The 18,649-nt window shown below is 46.0% G+C and overlaps 1 protein-coding gene across 1 annotated transcript in view; it reads left to right on the forward strand.

Moving 5' to 3' along the window:
• The first annotated feature begins 2,571 nt into the window (after positions 1-2,571).
• Positions 2,572-18,649, forward strand: part of LOC104922960 (zinc finger SWIM domain-containing protein 6) — a 44,255-nt gene continuing 28,177 nt past the window's right edge. The window contains exon 1 of the mRNA XM_019259868.2: positions 2,572-4,505. Within this exon, the coding sequence (XP_019115413.2) occupies positions 4,073-4,505 (433 nt within the window). The 5' untranslated portion in view covers positions 2,572-4,072. The remainder of the gene's footprint in view (positions 4,506-18,649) is intronic.

The following is an 18,649-nucleotide window of genomic DNA, read 5'->3' on the forward strand; positions in this document are numbered from 1 at the left end:
TGAGATCGCCTTTATGTTGTTATAAATGAAATTACATTTGGGATTTGGACTGCTGGTTGCACAAAAGAAGCAAGTTGGCAAAGTAACATGGGGCTCTAAAGCTTCCTGGCTAATTAACAAATGAGATACCTGACAAGTTACGGTACTTTTTCACATTCTTGTTCATACTATTCTCTCTTTCCTCGATACTTGTCTACCCATCTACTGTCCCATAAATGATTCTTAAAAAGAAAAATCCAATAGAGCGATCCTGCTCATTGTTTTGTAGCATTACACACAATGACCTTAGACACCCAGAGATACTAAAGGAACAGCGTCATTTGTAATATCAGTATTACTGGAGTTACAGATATACATTTGCTACAGTATGGCAGAATCTCATCATACGCCATATCCATCAGGATTTCCTGTTTTGAGCATACCGCTTTATTCCAATTCAATGTTGTTGATGCTCATCACATTGGCTGCATGGTCAGAGGGAGTTATAAATAAGTGGTGAAATAGCAGTAGTAGCAGGTCATATGCTATTTAGTACTGTGGAGTCAAAGTCAAAGGATTTACTGTGCTGTATAGTGGCTATTTCACTCACTCATTCAAGAAGCCATGAAGCATCCTTGTCACAAAACATGTACAAAACATTTAATATACGCAGAGCCATTATTCATTTGAGCTGGTGCCTCACAAGTATGTCATACCTCTTGGTGTAAGATCACCTGACCCAGTAGATCTCTCTGCACAATTCATCACAATATTGTCAAAATATAACCAACAACAAACGACAAATATCTACACGGCCACACCCCAAAAAACAAAACAAAAAAACAACTAGCCTTGTAATAAGCAGCTAGTTAATTACAGATTAACTCACTGAAAATAAACAGAAAGTTACATCATGCAACTGCTTTTCACATCATAACCATAACTAGTATCACAAAGCTCCACGCTGGCCATGACGAATCAGATCATTAATATAGTTTAATCGAGCCATTTAATTAACATTATCGCTACTTGTTGAGCTGCTAATTAATAACCAGCGTCAAGTCACCGCTAACCGAGTGCAACCGAGCTAACTAGCATAGGCTAGCTGTGTTCAGAGAAAAAAACAAAACAACGGGAACCATTTACTGTGGCTAAAGCCCGAAACAAACTAATAAAACAACATGCACGTCGTCCGTCACTTGGATAAGAAGTGAATTTCTGAGATTTGGATGAGAGATTTTACATTTATATATATATACTAACGTTAGCAACGCCAGCTAGCCCGCCCCTACATAACGGCCTTTAAGAGCTAAAGAGCGCAGCGCAACGATAATGAACATGACGGAAAGACGAAAATATCGTTTCATGTTGGTCAGTGGTGAGAAAAAAACGAACTAAATACAAAATAAACTTACCAAAGTGCAGTCAATTTGTATTAATATCCACGATAATAAGTAACAGCTCCTCCCTGTTCCGGGAAGTGTGACTGGTGTGGTCCCGACTTACCGCTGGCTCGTGATTGGATATGACGCATCCCTTAAAACATGGGAAATGTAGTTCTTTATAGCTGGAGCCGGAATTTATAAACTATCAAACTGCACTAAAAGCATTAAAATCAGCATAACACTCTCTCCTTTAGTTATTATGATTGCCTAACATGCTTGACTTCTTTCTTGTAAACAGAAAACCTAATATCAAGCAGTACTTAACGCAATGCTTTTGCTATAACGTTGAAGCCTACAATTTGTGTAGCCATACAGCGTTGTGGTAGTTGGAGGTCTATGCATAATTACTAAGATAATTTAATGCTCTCAGTGAGCCCATTATTTTTTTATGTTAATGTTAAAAAGCTTGACGGGAACAGATCACAGAAGAACCTCCAGTAATACTGGTAAACCATACAAAAGATGCAGAAGAGTGGGTGAAACTGAAGTAATAGATATATAGAGAATATAATACATACATACCAACATACCAACCACAGTGTTTATTGCTCTTACATACACATATTTTAAGAATATGAACATGGTGTTATGAAAGTACCTAGGTACCTAGAATTTGTTTAATGGAGGTTTTATAAGATGAATTTCACTTAAATCAAATTAAATATCATGTCATTGATGAATATGTTTGATTAATAAGATAACAGTTTTTTTCTGTAGATTTTGGGTAGCACTCTCTTATTTGTGGATATACAGGAACATATGATATGAAAATATTGGATACAGATTAACAACTTGAAAAAACATGGCATTGTCCACTTTGTTACTGGATATAGAATCAGATGACGTCTAAGCTGTTGCTGAAACTCCTGATCATTTGTGGAACTGCTCTGAAATAAGCTCACAATAAGGCAATAATTGTGTTGTGTTTTCTTTTTGTTTTTTGTTTTTTTCTAAAAAAGCAAAGACTTCGCTGGCCCTCTGAGAAAGATGACTAACATAACAAAGGAGGACCTGCTGGCTTTGTGAACTTCCTGTGGGGAAGTATTGAAACCAAATCAGGTTAGGCCACATCTGCTCTGTCCATACGGCATGGATCACTTTCAGAGCAGTTCAAAGGCCAGCCTTTTAGACCTACTCACAGAGGAAGGAGAGGGGCAGCTGAGAACACATGCAGACATATTGCAAACACACATACCGGTTTACCAGCATAGTTTTGGCCAGGTTTTATAGACAATTTAGAAAAATATCCCCATTCTGGTGGCTTTTTTGTTATATACTTAATTATTAGCTTCTGCTAGCTGTGTCTCCAGGCGGGGAGAACCCAGGGGGTGGGCATTGAAGCCGCACCCTAAACCCCTGATGACTGTTTTACTCCTACAGAAGTAGGCCCCCTTTTCATGACACAGCTATGGAACTAACATTATCAACAGACAGGGAGGAGGACCATAAAATGACTGCACCACAATTTATAGTTTACCAGCTCCACTAGCGGTGTGTGTCATAATGGTTACAAGAAAAACCACTAGTCTGGCCAGACCTTGAGGAATTTTCACCATCCTTTGATTCCCTTTTTTTCTTCTTTTTTTCTGTTGCAAGTTGATAGACTCAACAACTGTAGTGATTAAGTCAGTTAAAGAGGGAACTCCAGAAAATCATTGTTCCACTTTCATAAAGTTTGGAAACTTAAGAGAAACTTAAAGAACTAATGATCCAAACTGACGTAGCAGTAGATTTATAGTTAAATATGGACAAAGCTCCATGGATCCTGGATTGTTTATGTCTTTTACATAAATAAAAAAAAGCCATGTCACTCAAACTCCAGTTTCACATCTTATAATTTAATTCAAGGTAACCCTTGATGACATCATCTGGGTTAAATCTGCAGAGCAAAGCTTTGTGTCACCGTAAATATTCTGTAAGTGAGTGTGAGAGAGTTTGCCTTTCGGTGTGTCTGTGATTAATTGTCTGTACAGGCTGCAGCACAGCAAGCAAATGCCAAACAGCTGACCAAAAAAAAAAAAAAAAAAAAAAAAAAAAAAAAAAAAAAAAAAAAAAAAAAGACTGATTAGTGACTGCAGAGGACAGGCATGTCCAGCTCTATATCTTTATGTTCACTCCTCCCACGCCCTTTACAGCTCAGAGTCCTTTGGACTAAAAGAATCGAAAACAAGCACCACGTTGTTATTGAAGATCCTAGAGCCCGGGGTGGTAGCACAGGCTCCAAAGGAAAAAAAAGTCAGTTTTCTTGCCCCCTTTTACCCCTGTGGGAAACTGCGAGACCGCCCCTGGATTAAGTCCCCGCCTTTAAACTCAAATAAGAAGGAAACTTCAAAGGCCGTCGGCCGCCGGGGCTCCGCCCTCGCGCTCCCGGACGGCTTCACAAAGGATTTGCCGACGTTCGGGAATTCCGCCTCCAGTTCCTTTTATAGCGCCACTCGTGCGCTGGCAGCGCTCCAGGATCCCGCCCATCCCGGTTACTTTGACAACACAAAGGACTTCACGGAACTCGCAAGCGCCGCCTACCTTTCCAAATAAGGGCAGTCTCTCCATGTACGGCAAACAATCGGTGCGAGATTGCCCTTTTCTCTTCCTTATCCCGTTTATATGATCGGAGAGGAACTGCGCTTCAGGTTGGAAGCGGTGCGATCATGGCCGAGCGAGTCCAGCAGCCCCCAGCCAAGCGGCTCTGCTGCAGGCCCGGCTACAACCCGGCGTGCAGGCAGGGGCAGCGGGCTGGAGGAGTTCTGTGTGGCGGTGCAGGGTCCGCTCCGGGAGGGTCGGGGAATGGAAAAACGCACAACCCCGAGTCGTTGCTCGACATCGCGGCGCGCAGAGTCGCGGAGAAGTGGCCGTTTCAGAGGGTGGAGGAGCGATTCGAGAGGATCCCGGAACCCGTCCAGCGGAGGATCGTATACTGGTCATTCCCGAGAAGCGAGAAGGAGATCTGTATGTATTCCTCTTTCAACGCTGGAGGAGAGGAAAGTGGAACTAGCGGGGACAATAATGACGAGACCCAGCTGCCTTTCCTACGGGGTGTCACTCTGCTGGAGGGTGGCTGGGTGGACAACGTATTGCAAGTCGGTGAGTGGACTATAACGTTACAATAACGCAGGAAAACAGCCTGTGATCAACAAAACATCTAACTCGCAGCGTTTGTCTTTTTCTATGGAACCGTGCCAGACTTTTAAAGGGCTTGTGCTTTCCTCCCTTTTGCCTTGTGTATTATAAACAATGCAGGGTATTTCCACACCAGTCTGCCATATAGCTGTGTGTGAGAATAGCCTATTTTCAGATAAGCCCGTAATAGTAGCCCACTTCTCCTTGTTTTTGCCCACTGAGCTGCGCGCATTGAATTGCCCAGAGCCATCCCAATTGGAAGCTTAGCACTTTGTTCCTATTTTTATGTCTTTCCAGCTCTCCATGCCCCCACCAATGGGTAACGCAGACAAAAGCCCCCTATATCTTTTCACCGCTGGCTAAATAGACGATATTTAGAAAGGGTGGGAGGGGACGGCGATTTAAAGCCACAGTGCTTCTATTTTGTTTGCCAAACACCTTTGTGAGACAGGCTGGAGCTTTTGCTGCTGCCTTTCCCAGTGTTCAGTTAAAGCCCAGGCTATATGCAGCTGGTAAAAAGGGAAAGATGCATTTCTCTCTCTCTCTCTCTCTCTGCTGCATTATTTGTGGTAAAGCTCGGAGTAAACAGAGGTGCTGTAAGGGCTCAGCAACCCCCCTTTGCCTGCTTACTTGCCTCCCTTTTGCCTGGCTGGTTGCCTTTGCCAGAGCCACAATATTTCACTGCAATCGTCAGTGCAATAGACTCAGCTGTCAATCCGACTCCCCACCCTTGGAAACGGTTCAGGATTCTAATCCCATTAACCCCCCCCACAGCCCCCCCCCAGTTCATCTGAATCTTAATGCATTCTGCAAACAAGATTTTATGCATGATCTTCTTCCTCCTCCCTCACCCTCTCTATCTTTCTCCCCTGCTCCCCTTGCTCCCTCTCCCTCTCTCTCTCTTTCACTTCTTGGCTTACTATCCCTCCAAAGAATCTGTGTGGAGATGGCTTCAGCTCTTGTGGGCTCAGAGAATGTGCAGTGCACAATAGTAGCCATGGAGCAGGCAGACAGGCAGGCAGCTCTCCCTCCCTCTCTGGCCTGTTTACCAGATTCCCCAGCATTAGACTCATTTGTGTGCTCACTCTTTTGGGGCTTTAGGAAACTAAACACTCAGCACAAGGTAAAACAGTGCAAGGCGTCAGTGAGGAGATATGTGTGTGTGTGTGTGTGAGTGCTTTGGAAAATAGTAAGAAATAGTGACAAAGAGGGTAACAGGGTCATTTTTTTCCCTTGGCCATGCATATGTTTTTGTGTGTGTGAAAGAGAGAGCGTGTATGGAGTATGTGTGGGGGTTTGATAAACACAGAGGGGGGTTGTGCATGCATCTGTGCATGTGTGTGTGTGTGTCTTCGTCTGCACGGGCTGTCAGTCTCATCCTGCATGCTCATAGAGAGTGGAGGATGACAGGCGAGTACACAGCAGGAGGAGGGCATGTTATGCTGATTGCAATTTTCGCCCCAGATTTTTTTTTTTTTTTTTTTTTTTTTTAAAGCTGGCATAGATAAAGCAAAGGAAGGGAAAATGATAAATAAAAGATGCAATCTACTCCAGGGGACAGGCAGCCACTGGAGGATGAGGGCTTAAAAGCAGGGCAGCATGGGAGGGGGCTGTCAGCCACATCACACACCACATGTATTGGCCCATCAAACACATACAGTGGGGTCTGGCCTGGAAAAAAAAAAAAGTGCAGGGTGGTTGTGAGGGTGTGTGCACACAGGCGTGCATTGCTTTGTGTGGCTTCTTATGTGTGTGCTGTCAGTGGGATGGGACTCAGTGTTGATGATGAAAGACAGTAGAGCAATAGAATAGATGTGGAGGTTATTGTGTATGGGGGGGGTGGGGGGGGGGGGGGGGGGGAGCTAATATACTTGAATGGATCTGCTGTCGCCGTATTCCTCTCCTCCCCCTCTCATCTCCTCCTCCACCTCCCTCTCTCCCAAGTGAGCAGCTATAAAACTCTCCATATTTACTCCCCTAAGGCCAACTACCAGCCCCCAGTCTCCTGTGATTATTTATCTTTTTCTCAAAGACATTAATCACAGGCTTTTTCCTTTTTTTCTCTCTCTCTCTCCTCCATCTCTTTCCATACATCAGTGCTGCAGAGAGAACGGATAGGGGGAATGGCGTTTAAGGGGAAGAGCAATAGATCGGGTGATATCAAGAAAAAGAGGGGAAGCCTAGAGGGAGAAAGTGGGTGGAAATGCAAAAGAGGAAAGAGGCATTGAAATGGTGATTGCAAGAGAAGGGGATGTAAGAAAGTAAAGAATGAAGCACAGAGAAGGGAAGAGAGTGAGATGGATGGGTTGTTCTTTCTCCCATGCGAGCTCATCTGTTCCAATGCCAGCCTTCCAGATAAATATTCATATATGAATGCGAGCGTTATCTAGCAGTCCACTGCTCCTCCTGTTATAGCAGTGTTATAATAAGCCAGCTTCAGCCCTCTCCCGCTGTCAAATCAGTGATGAATTTGTCAGCCACTGACCAGGTAGTGGAACACATACCTAACCCTTACCTGCTCGTGTTGTAATAATACATAAAAAACTGCAAATGAATAAAATGAAACATGCATGTTGCTTAGGAGAACGGTCCCATAACAACAGCTGTCTGTCAAAAAAAAATTAGATTGTCACAAGCTGATCACAGAAACATCAGTAAATCTCACCGATGTGCCAGTTTTTTTCTAAGACTGTCAATCAATGCCACAACTGAGCATCGTTTACCGGGTATACAAAATTTCCAGAGCTGCCTGTTCTGATCACAGCATCTGTTCTCCGGCCCCCTTGTGTAATTTAGACTCAGCAGCTCATCATGCTGAAAGGAAGGCTAGTATTATGGTGCCCCGTCCTCTAATTATAGAATTCTAATCCTATGGCTCTAACATGGCATGACAAAGCATGTTTGCACTTCATTACCCTCCTTCCTGTTTTAGCCTCAAGTCTGGGTCAAGTTCATCCCCTCGTCTCTCATTCATTTATGACATGCACTGTCCTGCTCCTCCTCCTCCTCCCTCTGACCCTTCATCCACTTATTTCTAACAACCCCCTTCCCCGTCTGCCCCCAAGGCTTTGTGCCAGGAGGTAAAAAAACAACATAACCCCCCACCTCCACCACCACCGCGCACACACCACCACCACCACCTCACTCTTACTATCCTGTTACCGTAAGCCCCATGTCCCTATGGAGTGACATACTGATGCCTGGCATATGTCCCTCTCTGCAATGTCATTAGCGTAAGCTACATGCTAGAGCCTATTTATCCAGTTCTCCTTGTTAGGCAAATTTTTCACATGAAGCTACATGTCATTTTATCATGCTGCTGCCCCAAATCTGAGTGATGAGGTCGACACTTCGCCGAGGCTGTTTTAAATTCAAGTAGAATTAAAGTAGATACGCATATCCCGTAGCCTATTTTGGTGTATTTTCCATGGTGGTGTTGTAGGACTAGATAGCCTATAACATTTTGCTTTTCCGCTGCCTAAAATTATCACTGAATGTCCATGGCAGTCATGCCTGTTTGAGTGTGAATGTCATCCTCCTCTGCTCCACCTATTTCAGAGACGAATTGGTGCGTGCTCGCATATGTGTGTGTCTGTCTTGCATGCTCATAACTCAGGTTAATTTGTTCACGCTCTGGAGAATCTTAATTAGGTTTCTGCGTCATCTACTCTCTCTCTCTCTCACACTCTTTTTTTTTTTTTTTTATCATATCAATGAAACGGTGAAATAACAACCAGGCTGGTGGTTCCCTGTTTTTTAACCTGTTCCTCCTCCTGTAACACAGATGGCGAAAATCATAACGCAGACCCTCCTGAAGCTACTGTTTAGGTGTGTGAATGATTTACTTTAAATCACACGCGCTTCTAGGTGGAAGAAACATAATATACGACAATACAATACATGGGCTCAGACAACACCCACAAAACAAAGGGGGCTGATAAAACAACAAAGAATATTTGCATACACTAGTAGGTTATTGTTTGTGTGACAAAGCAGTAAGCCAAATGCCAAGGAGGAATCTGTACCACTTACAAAGGTGGAGTAAGAACCAAGCATGTTTGTGCAAGAACACACTCGTGCACGCAAACACACACACGCATTTTTGTACTCGGCACCTTTTTTTTTTTTGAACTAAGAATTCACAAGGCTTTTCAAAGAGCCCACATCGACATTTCAAGCATTTTGTCCACGAAGGTGCAGAATTTAAGATGCCAAACGTAAATCTTGCATGAGCATGTTGTCTGCGAGACGCTATCAGGCTGAGCTAGGATTTTTGGTGGTTGAGGGCTTATTCTTTTTGTTTGTGTGTGGGCTGTTTCTTTTCATGTGGGTGGATCTGGTTTTATTTTCCTGTTAGGTTAGAGAGCTCCTTTATCTTTTTACAATGCCCGTCGAGAATGAGCCCACATGCCTGCCACCAAAGACAGAGAGACAGAGACAGAGCGCTTCCGAATATTCTGTGTTTTCTTTTTTTTTCTGTGCAAGACCAATATGCTGTAAAGAGGCTCGACTTATGACTCAGGACTTAAGGAGCTGCAGACACAATATAACTCAGGACTTTATTCCCCCCCGAAAAATGTTTGTTGTTATTCTAAACAACAAGGCAAGGAGAGCTTCTTTTTGAGGAACCACAGGAAAGTAAGTCTGTTAATCAGATGTCGTTTCTGGCCCAGTGTGTCTAAGGTGAGACCGTTAAAGGAGCGGTGATCCTGGATCCGGTGCCCCCAGCCATGTGACTATCCCTGGGCTTGTATCGTCATGGAAACATGGCTGAGCCTAGAGCTAGTGTAAACAAATGACTGTCCAAGGGGGAGAGAGAAAAGAGGGGCAGCAACCACATCCATGTGAAGAGACACTGAGTCTTTGGGGAAAGTGCTCTCTAGCGCTCTCTCTGTGACTGTGTGTATGTGAGAAAAGCGGATTCTAGGCCTTTGTCCCATTATGTTCATTGAATGGAAAGAAGATAGATGAATTTCAGCCGGCGTGTAATGGAAACAAGTTAGCTTAGCCTCTATTTGTGTGTGTGTGTACAGTATACATCCAGATGTTTGTATAGACACAATATCGCACACTATATACATATTTTTATTGTTTTCACTTTAATATCACGCTTGTTTCCTGTGCAATATCCATCGGTTAGATTTTTGTTTACGTCTAGTTGTGCAGAATATCTTCCATGGAAACTGACGTTATGAGCACTGTAAATCTGAAATGTGTTTACGTGATAATTACTTTCATTCTACTCCATAATGAGTTTCAGCACAAGCTCAATTTCCGCCTTCGATTACTTACAGACAGAGTACAGTCTGGGTGGCCCCCTCAAGGACCAAACCCATAAAGCAAACCCTGACATTGCTGTACTCTACCCATTCAGTGATAGATGACCACTGGTTCCTTTGCAGCCTCTGTTGTGTTCCCAGTACATCCGAAGTTTCCAGAAGGTCCCAACGGTTGTCACATCCCCAACTCCAAACCAAACCCCATTCCCAGACCCAGATGTGCCTCTAGATAGATTATTCCCACCACAGACCATAACTTCCCCTAGCCAGTCATGTTCCAGCTTCTACACCCAGCAATAACGGTCTCCTGCTCTTTACATTTCCAAAAACTGTACCCATGATGTACCATTAGTCCTTCTGCCATCTCAGGCTTGCTTTGTCTGCCTTATTACCAGCCCTTCCACCTGACTGGAGCCAGCCTCCCTCCCAGTGCCATTCCTGCTCCCAGACATAGCTGTTTCCTCCCTGCCCCTCTTAAATCACCGCTCCCAGTTCCAGCCTTAGCCACCATGTGTCTGCCACACTCCCAGGCTTATTACCAAGTTGCCCAAAGACTAGGTTTCAAAATTACCCTGCACGCTAATGCTGGCTCATTTTCAGAGACGCTCAATGTACAAGATCAGCCTGCATTGCCCCTGTTAAAATAAACCAGCTAAAGTAATAAAGTTCCAGCATGAGCTCTCTAACGTCTGCCCCAGTCCCCGTTCCAGCTTGACTTGTCTCCTGTCCCAGACTGTGGCTGCTGGGTGTGCGTCAGCACAGCTCCTCGGCTGGCTGACTCTGTCTAGGAATCCAGTGCTCCTTCCACAGTGCTCCTGCCCCTCTCTTCTGTGTGAGCAGAGGGGGCAGGCGATAGAAGGGCTACTAAATCCACAACGACAAGGCCCTATTAAAAGCTGTTTTTTTCTATTTCATTTAATGACTTTTATTACCAGCCGCCCTTCTCTGTTCGATTTGGCAATAATAACAACAGGGGAATGCAGCACTCAGCGTTCTCCTATCTAATGCTCCCTTTCACTTTTTTTTTTCTTTTTAATGAATTCCTCTTTGCACCAATGGGCTGCTGAAATAAGCACAAAGCAGTCCAAGACAGTGCTCACTGCAGTGGAAGGTTCAATGTATGTATACTGTGTGTTTGTGTGTGTGTGTGTGTTTGTGTGTGTGTGTTATACGTGAGTATGAGAATATGTGTTAAAGACTACACATGCTTTCACTGTTGCCACAGAACAGAGCCTCTCTGTGCAGTTTGGTCAACAGCTGTTTCTCCCCAGAAGCCAAACAGCTTTGGATCAGCCCAAAGGCTACAAACGATTTCTGTGTGAGTGTTTGTGTATGTGTAAAGAGACAGAGAGAGAGAAAGAGAGACAGAGTAGAAAGAGAGAGAGAGTGAGAGAGTAGAAAGTTACCTGCTGTTGTCCCAGATTAAGTGCAATATTTTTGATCCATCCCAGATAAAAATGAAGGGTAAACCAAAGAATATCTCGACTTTGGCCAGTCGTGCCTAATCTACATCAAACTAACTCTTACCATAGACTCTGCTGGCTGAAAGGAGGCCACCAAGGTCAACAAGTCAACGCTTTGACTCTTGGTGATATTGTAAATGATTGTTGGGGTTGATACTGGAGAGTTGATTTGCCCTACAAGCAGCTTTCCTGGACACAAATAGTCAAATATTGTTACACAGGATTGTAAGTAAAGGTGAATTCCTTCAGCCTGTTTTTAACTAGGTGTGAATGCGAGCATGTGAGTGTTGGTCTTTGTGTGTTAATGGCTCAGTGAGTGTGTTTATGGCCGTGTGTGTGTCAGGCTGAATAAAGGTGAGGCATGTTAACGATAAGAGGGTGGATGACATTCCCGTCTGTCATCGTTCTCACCCGATCCCATTTCCACTCTTGTGCGCACGTGCACACACACATACGCTTGCATGCATGCTTTTAGACGCACGCTTTTCTCGCGGTGCCAGTGCGAAGGCGCCTTAGAATAAACAACAGCAGAGCATGAGGGTTTACCTGCCACTGACCCCTATCACACACACACACACATGCAGACAGAGGTGTTCACTCATTGACTGGTCCCTCCCCCAGCATTGAGCTGGCCCAATGTTGACCTCTTCACTTGACCCCCTAGGGATTTACTAAAGTCAGAGGTCAATCTGGTCAGATTGTCCCTCCAGTGTGCGATTGCTCTACTTGAAAGATGGAGCCCGTGCACACATTATTGTTTTCCAATAAACAGCACCTGACTAAAGGAAAAAGACTGCTTGCTTGATTGAAAGTGTCTTTTGCATGTTCCAATAAGCAATTTCTCACATGAGAGCTCAGTCCCACATGACAGTGAGTGTATGCCCAGTTATTTCTTGTGGAACAATTGGGAATCCGAGCCAGGTTGAGAGGGGGGGGGAGTTTACCCCCTTCTCTCTCTCTCTTCTTGCCCGGCAGGCTCAAGTGCCGTGCGAGCTATGCAGAGGAGGAGACCATGAGAGTGTGAGGTGGCTGTGTGGCATGTGAGACATGCATTCACTGCTCTGTGGTAGAGCTGAATAGAGCTAGAAAGGCTCTCCAGGCATGAGAGACAGAGGCTGACAAAGAGAGAAGAGAATGAGAGAGATTCAAAGGGAAGGAGAGGAGAAGCTTTCAACTGACTATGGAATTTAGTTTGCCCTTCTAAATAGTTTGGTCTTGAAGGAGTTCTTTGGTTTTTCTTTCTTGCTCATTTCCTCACTTGCTCGCTGTTTTTTTTCTTATCTCATCCCTGCCCTTCATCTCTTCTGTTGTCTTATTTTCTTGCTCTTCTCCTCCTAATCTCTCCATACCTGCCCGTGTCTCTCCTCCTTCTCTTCTGTGCATTCCTTCCCCCCGTGTTTATAAGATGATCTCTTTTTCTCCCCCCTTCTCAATTTTCCAGTTTCATTTCCCAAGCCAGGCAATAGAAACTCATATCTTATTTACACTGCCCCTATCTAGATACAGCATGTTTCCATAGTGTTTCCTGTGTCTAAACTCCCAAAGGAAGGCTAGCTGGCTAGTTAGCTCCTGCTCTCTGTCTGCTTTGCTCGGTGCTAGCAGTCTGCATCCAGACCTCAGAGGCTATCACTGTTTCTACATTTAGCTCTCTGTTTACCACGGTCTGGAATTAGGAAAGGAACAGGACTTGGCCTATTTGCTGTGGCGTCTTTTCTCTAAAGTTTTTAAATGATCCTCTCCCTGATATTTTCCATTGCATTGAATACCATCCTGGAACTTTTTTTTTTTTAAGGTTCGGGCATTGAATGCCCTTATATGTTAGTCATTCGGCTGCTGCACTGAATTCATGATCTCGTATTTATATTCTTTGATCAGATAGTTCCTGATTTTGAATAAAAATTTTGCCAGTTCTAGTTGTTTTATGAGTCCTTTGTGCGACTTTTGTCAAAGGCAAAATAAAACATCCGAGAACTTTGGCTTCTTTTGTTTGAATAATCAGGATTTTGTAGGCGTGCTTTTATTCTTAGTGAGGTAATAAAAAAAGTATGATTTTTATATTTGCATAAAAGTCACAAAAATTTTAAACCACTCCCAGCACTTTTTTTTTTCTTTTAGCAGTGGAGCCGCTGGCTTTGGATCTAAGTATTTTGGAGTCCATCCTTTGCTGTAAGCCTTTGTGGGGGGAAAAAAGCATGATCGCCCTTTTATCATTAGTGACTGGTGAGAAATTAGCATCATAAATCGGGTTCTGCTGTGCTCGTAGAACCATGCGACTTGGGTGCAGTTGTTCATTGTTGTTCCTTGGCATTGTGGAGGATGACTGTCTGCCATTCTTATGTTATTGACACCCTGTCTGTCTGCATTCTTGCCCAAAACGTACTATCTGGCTGCCTGTCTGTCTGGCTAGCTCTTTGCTGGGTAGCTGTCCCTCCTGGGTGGCTACATCACCTCACCTCCTACCCCCCTGGCAGCCAGTGACAGCCAAGGCCCAGGGAGACATGGGTAATGGTCCTCTCTGATGTACAGCCTGACTCAATTGGACTGGATGGCAGACACACGCCTAAAATAACAAAAGGAGGGGAGAGAAAGGGGGGGGTGGGGGTGGTGGGGGGGTGGAGAGGGAGGAGGGGAGGGAAAGGAGCGAAGCGATCGATAAAGCAGGGACACATCGCCTAATAAAGATTTATTCCTTCACCCCCCCCCCCTCCTCAACACACCCGCCATCCGCCTTGGCTTGGCAGAGAGGGGGGGAGGAGAGAATGTGATTAGTGGACTTCGTCTCCCAGGGTGCCTCTGATAGCATGTGCCTCCGCGTGCGCGGGCAGTATGTATACCCCAAATGCGTTTGCGCGTGTATTTTTTTGCATCTTTTGTGTGTTTATCGCACGTGTCTCTCCCTCTCCCGAGAGCAAAGGTGGTTAAAAACAATCTCTGTCATTTGTTCTGCCGGCAGTGGCACTAGCAGCTGCAGCTGTGTCCCTGCCTCTCTCTCTTCCTGTCAGCTAATATTTAGTTAATCTTTGGTCTGGGACCTACGGGACTGGCCGGAGCTCCTGGTGCCCCATCCATCTCGCACTGATCTATATTCCATGCTGGATCCCTGTGCCATTAACCACCACCAAGGGGAAAAGAGAAGGAGATAGAGAGGCGGTAGAGGTAGAGCGAAGAGGAAAAGGGCAGATGGGTGGAGGGAGAGCCGTGGAGAGACAAGAGTGATGGGGAGAAGGCAATAGAAGGAGGGTGGGTGGGGTGGAGGGCTGTCTGCCGTCTCAACACTAAATGAGAGGAAAGGGGGGGAAGAAAAGATGGGCCGGCTATTCCAGCCACGCACAGAAATGTCTCCCCTTAATTTTTTTTTTTAGAAAAAAGTCTAATAAAAAAATGAAACGTGCGAAAGGATCGCATTTGTCTGGCTTTTTTTTTTGTTTAATTTTGGGGCACACCACTCCCATTCAAGCCCTTATTGGACGCTGCTCTTTTCATATAAAAGAGCAGGTGGAATTACTTCCACCTGAAAAGAGAGTAAACAACCGATAGAGAGTGTTTCCACAAGCAGGTGTAAAAGGTTTGAGGAGTAAAAAAAGGTGGCATAGGTGGAGGAGAAGGCTAGGGGGGGGGGGCGGGAAAGGAGACATAGGTGTGGGTGTGAGTGATCCATATGTATAGAGTGGATCACTTCATTGATATGCATTGTGTAGTTATGAGGGGGGTCCACCTGTGAAGGCTCCAAGTGCTGAGTCACTCACTAACGCACAGGCTAAATGCTTTTATCCCAGACGCCTGGTCCATCTGAATGGAATATAATAGACCATAAAGTGCTTTGCTAGCAGTGGCTGCTTGCCCCGTGGCAAACCCTTGCCCCTCGCTCTCCCACTCCAAATCTCATTTCGCCACTTTTATGGAAACAAAGCGTGTATGCGCTCTGCATTAATTACATGGTTTTTCTCCAACTTTTCAATGCTCTCTCTTCTTTCCGTCCCCCTTTTCCCTCGTTGTTCCTCCTGCAGTGCTTCTCGGGGCAGCCACAGAGAGTCCTCTCTTCTCATTTCAGCCCTTCTGTCTACACTCCCTACGTATCTTTTCCCCCCTCCCACCCTCCTTCAGTCATCTGCGATCCCTTTGCTGCTGCTGCATGTGTGTGTGTGTGTGTGTGGGGCACCTGTTTGGGATCTCGGTGTGTGTTTAGGGTCATGCCTGCAGGTCGTGCGTAATGAATAGCAGGGCTGTTGCTGGAGCACAACTGGTTGAGAAGGAGGTAGCCAGAGAATAGCGCACCAGTGACGGAAGGAGAGGAGAAGGAGGCGGAGGAGGAGGAGGAGGATGGAGGAAGGGAGGGAGGGAGGGGAAGAGAGGAATGAGGGAGCAGGAGGACCAGTGAGGGAGGAAGGGAAGAGTGGTTGCGAAGCCAGTGAGCCTTAACCACCTTCTGTCAGTCTGTCTGCTCTCTGCGCTGTTTTCTCTCTCATAGGAATCTAATGGCTTTTCCACTGTCCTCTTTCCAAACCTCCAACACCACCCTCTCCCCCTGCTTTCCTCGGTCTCGGTGCTCTCTCCCTCTGTATCGCCATGCTATTCCCCCCCCTCCTTCCTTACTCCTTCTCCATCTCCTCTCACTTTCCGTTTCTCCGTTAAAATTCTCCCCCCGAAGTCTTTGCGCTGACTTCCCCCTTGCTACCTCCCCTCCAATTTCTCTCCCTTCCAGCTGCTGGCCAGGGGAACAGCTGACTAAATCTAAAGCTGGGGCCCCTGGCTCTGGCCCTGGCCCCAGCCCCAGCTCTGCCACAGCCTCCTCCTATTCTCAGTCCCCCCCACCCCCTCCCTCCCTCCTCTGGCCTCTAGCCCTGGCTCCTCTCTCAGCAGCCCCAGCTCAGCCCTGGCCCTGCCTCTGAGCCTCGGCTCCAGCACTGCCTGACTCTCAGCAGTTCCCTCCAACCATCCCCCTCCATCCCACTCCGGAGCTAAAAAGCCTCAAAACCCCTCTCTTGCTCTCTCTCTCTCTTTCTCTCTCTCTCTCTCTCTCTCTCTCTCTCTCTGTTTTGCCTATAAGCCTGCCCTCTCTCTTTCTCCTTTTCTGTTTTTTCACTCTGTATTTCTTTCTAATTCACTTGCTCCCCCTCCTCCCTGCTCTGACGGGCTGTAGCTGGGCCCCTGGTACTGTCCCAACTTATCTGGACTGAGGCCTCATCCAGGTTGGCTGCAGTTCAGTTCTCTGGCTCCTATACCCAGCCTCTCTAGCCAGGCATCTTTCTCTCTCTGGCTAGTAATGCTAGTCACTGTAACTCATTGTGGCTCGCTTTACTCCAAGCCACGTTTAGCTTGTACATTTGGTCGTTTCTGGCTCGGCTCGTCCTGCGAAGCTCTTTGTATCCGTGTATGTCTCTTTGTCTCCCTTCGACTCTCGCTTCTCTACGTCTCTTTCACTTGTGTAGACAGACAAACACATACGCTCGGCACACGCGCACAAACGCATGCATCGTGCGAGAGTGTGAAGCGTTTGACACATGATTGGCAGCGGGGGGAGGATGGGAGGGAGCAGAGAAAAGGGGAAGTGGGCCTTGTCACATCTCCAGGCAAGCCTGGGGCTCGAGTTTGATCGCTGCCCAGGGAAAGGAGCTTTTTGTCCCTCGCTTCCCAACCTTTGGCTGCCAGAGCGAGGCTGCGGGTTTGCGTGATTAGGTGCAGGCCCAGGTTCCGCCATCACTCTTCTGAGCAGACGTTGCCCACAGAAGACACCTGTCAGTGCTCTTCCTCCTCCCTAACACCCAACTGCACTGAGACGAGTGACAGAGGGCTGACAGAATAAAGTTCAGAGAGCACCCCCACAGCTACAGTGGGTTGTGCACACACACACACGCACACACACATATATTCCCTTTGTGTGGAAGTGGGCCAAGGAAGCTCAGGCAGAAAGAAGCAGAGTCAGCCTGCACCAGTTGAAGCAACATCAGAATCCTTTTGGAACACCTCACATCTCCTCACAGATTATTTTTCAGCCCACTCCCTGTCTGTCTAATGCCCAATGCAGCCTTTGTCGTCGCCGCTGTCTTTGTTGTCATTTCTTGTTGTTTTGTTTTCGTTTTTTTGTACGCGTGTGTATGTGTGGTGAGGAAATTTTTTTTGGGGAGGGGGGAGAAAAGGCAGCAAAAGTTTCCTTTCCGGAGTCACGTTTTCTCTCGCTGACTGACGGATGCCGGGACGATGAAAGCGAATCACGACGTGCCACAGACTTCAAAGGTTCTTGTGTTCTGCCGTTTATTGGCAACATCGCACAACAACCTCTCTCCCGATGTGGATTTCTTCAGAACGGGGGGTGGGGTGGGGGGGGGCTAGACAAAACAGAGGCAGATGACAAAGGAGCTACCATCCAAACAGCTAGAGGGGATAAGAGGGAGGAGGAGGGGTGCTAAATAATCAGACCTAAGCACTGTAACTGAATCGGACTGCTTTTCAAAAGCGTTTTCAATCAAAAACGGGCTTTTTTGATGCGCACTGATTTTGATACCGGGGATGTTTGAGTAGAGAAAAAGTGACTGCTTGAAGTTGTAAAGAACTTCCTCTGGGTTTTTTTTGCTGTGTGTGTGTGTGTGTGTTTTGTATGGCTCAGTGCAACAGCAATTAACTAAGTGTAAAAGCTAAGACTAAGTAAGCCGCTTGGTTCTGCTCTCCTAACCTTATAGACTCTCTCTCCTTCTCTCTCGTCCCTTTTTTTATTCTTTCTCTTGTCCAGGATGGCACCCATTGACTGCCACTGACCTAATTTGGGCAAATTTCACTGACCTACTTCATGGGTGAATGCTGACTTGCCCACGGGAGGGGATTCTCTCTCTCTCTCTCACCCACACACACACACACACACACTCACACTCACATATTCTTTTCTATCCTTATGATTAATATGCAGACCCTCAACCTCTTTTATGGTTGCTATGGCACTGGGCATGTACCCCTTCAGTTGTGCCCGACACTCCCCGTGCTTGATCCCCCTCTGTCATTGCCTCCTTCGGCACTTCGGCATCCCAAATGAACATAATGACCTCGAAGTACGGACGTGTGGTCAAATATAAACAAAGCAGTCGGTCTTTGCTTCATGTGGTTTCAGAGGTGACACAGTCCTTCGCTTCTCAAGTGTTTGAAGCGACATAATTGGCGTAATTGCGTGCAGATATGATTATTCTTCTTCCCTCCATGAAAATGCTCATTTGATCGAACTATGTGGAGTTGTTTTGGGCGTACGGACGATCACAGTAATTCCTTCACAAAGTTAGATGGATAGAGACGGCAGTCAACAGAGCAGTAGTGATCCCATAGGAGGGTTGGCGTCTTTAACCCATTTGTATTCAAATGAATTCAAGCATCGTTCATGCGT

This window comes from Larimichthys crocea, chromosome III, assembly GCF_000972845.2.
Source record: "Larimichthys crocea isolate SSNF chromosome III, L_crocea_2.0, whole genome shotgun sequence".
NCBI lineage: Eukaryota > Metazoa > Chordata > Actinopteri > Sciaenidae > Larimichthys > Larimichthys crocea.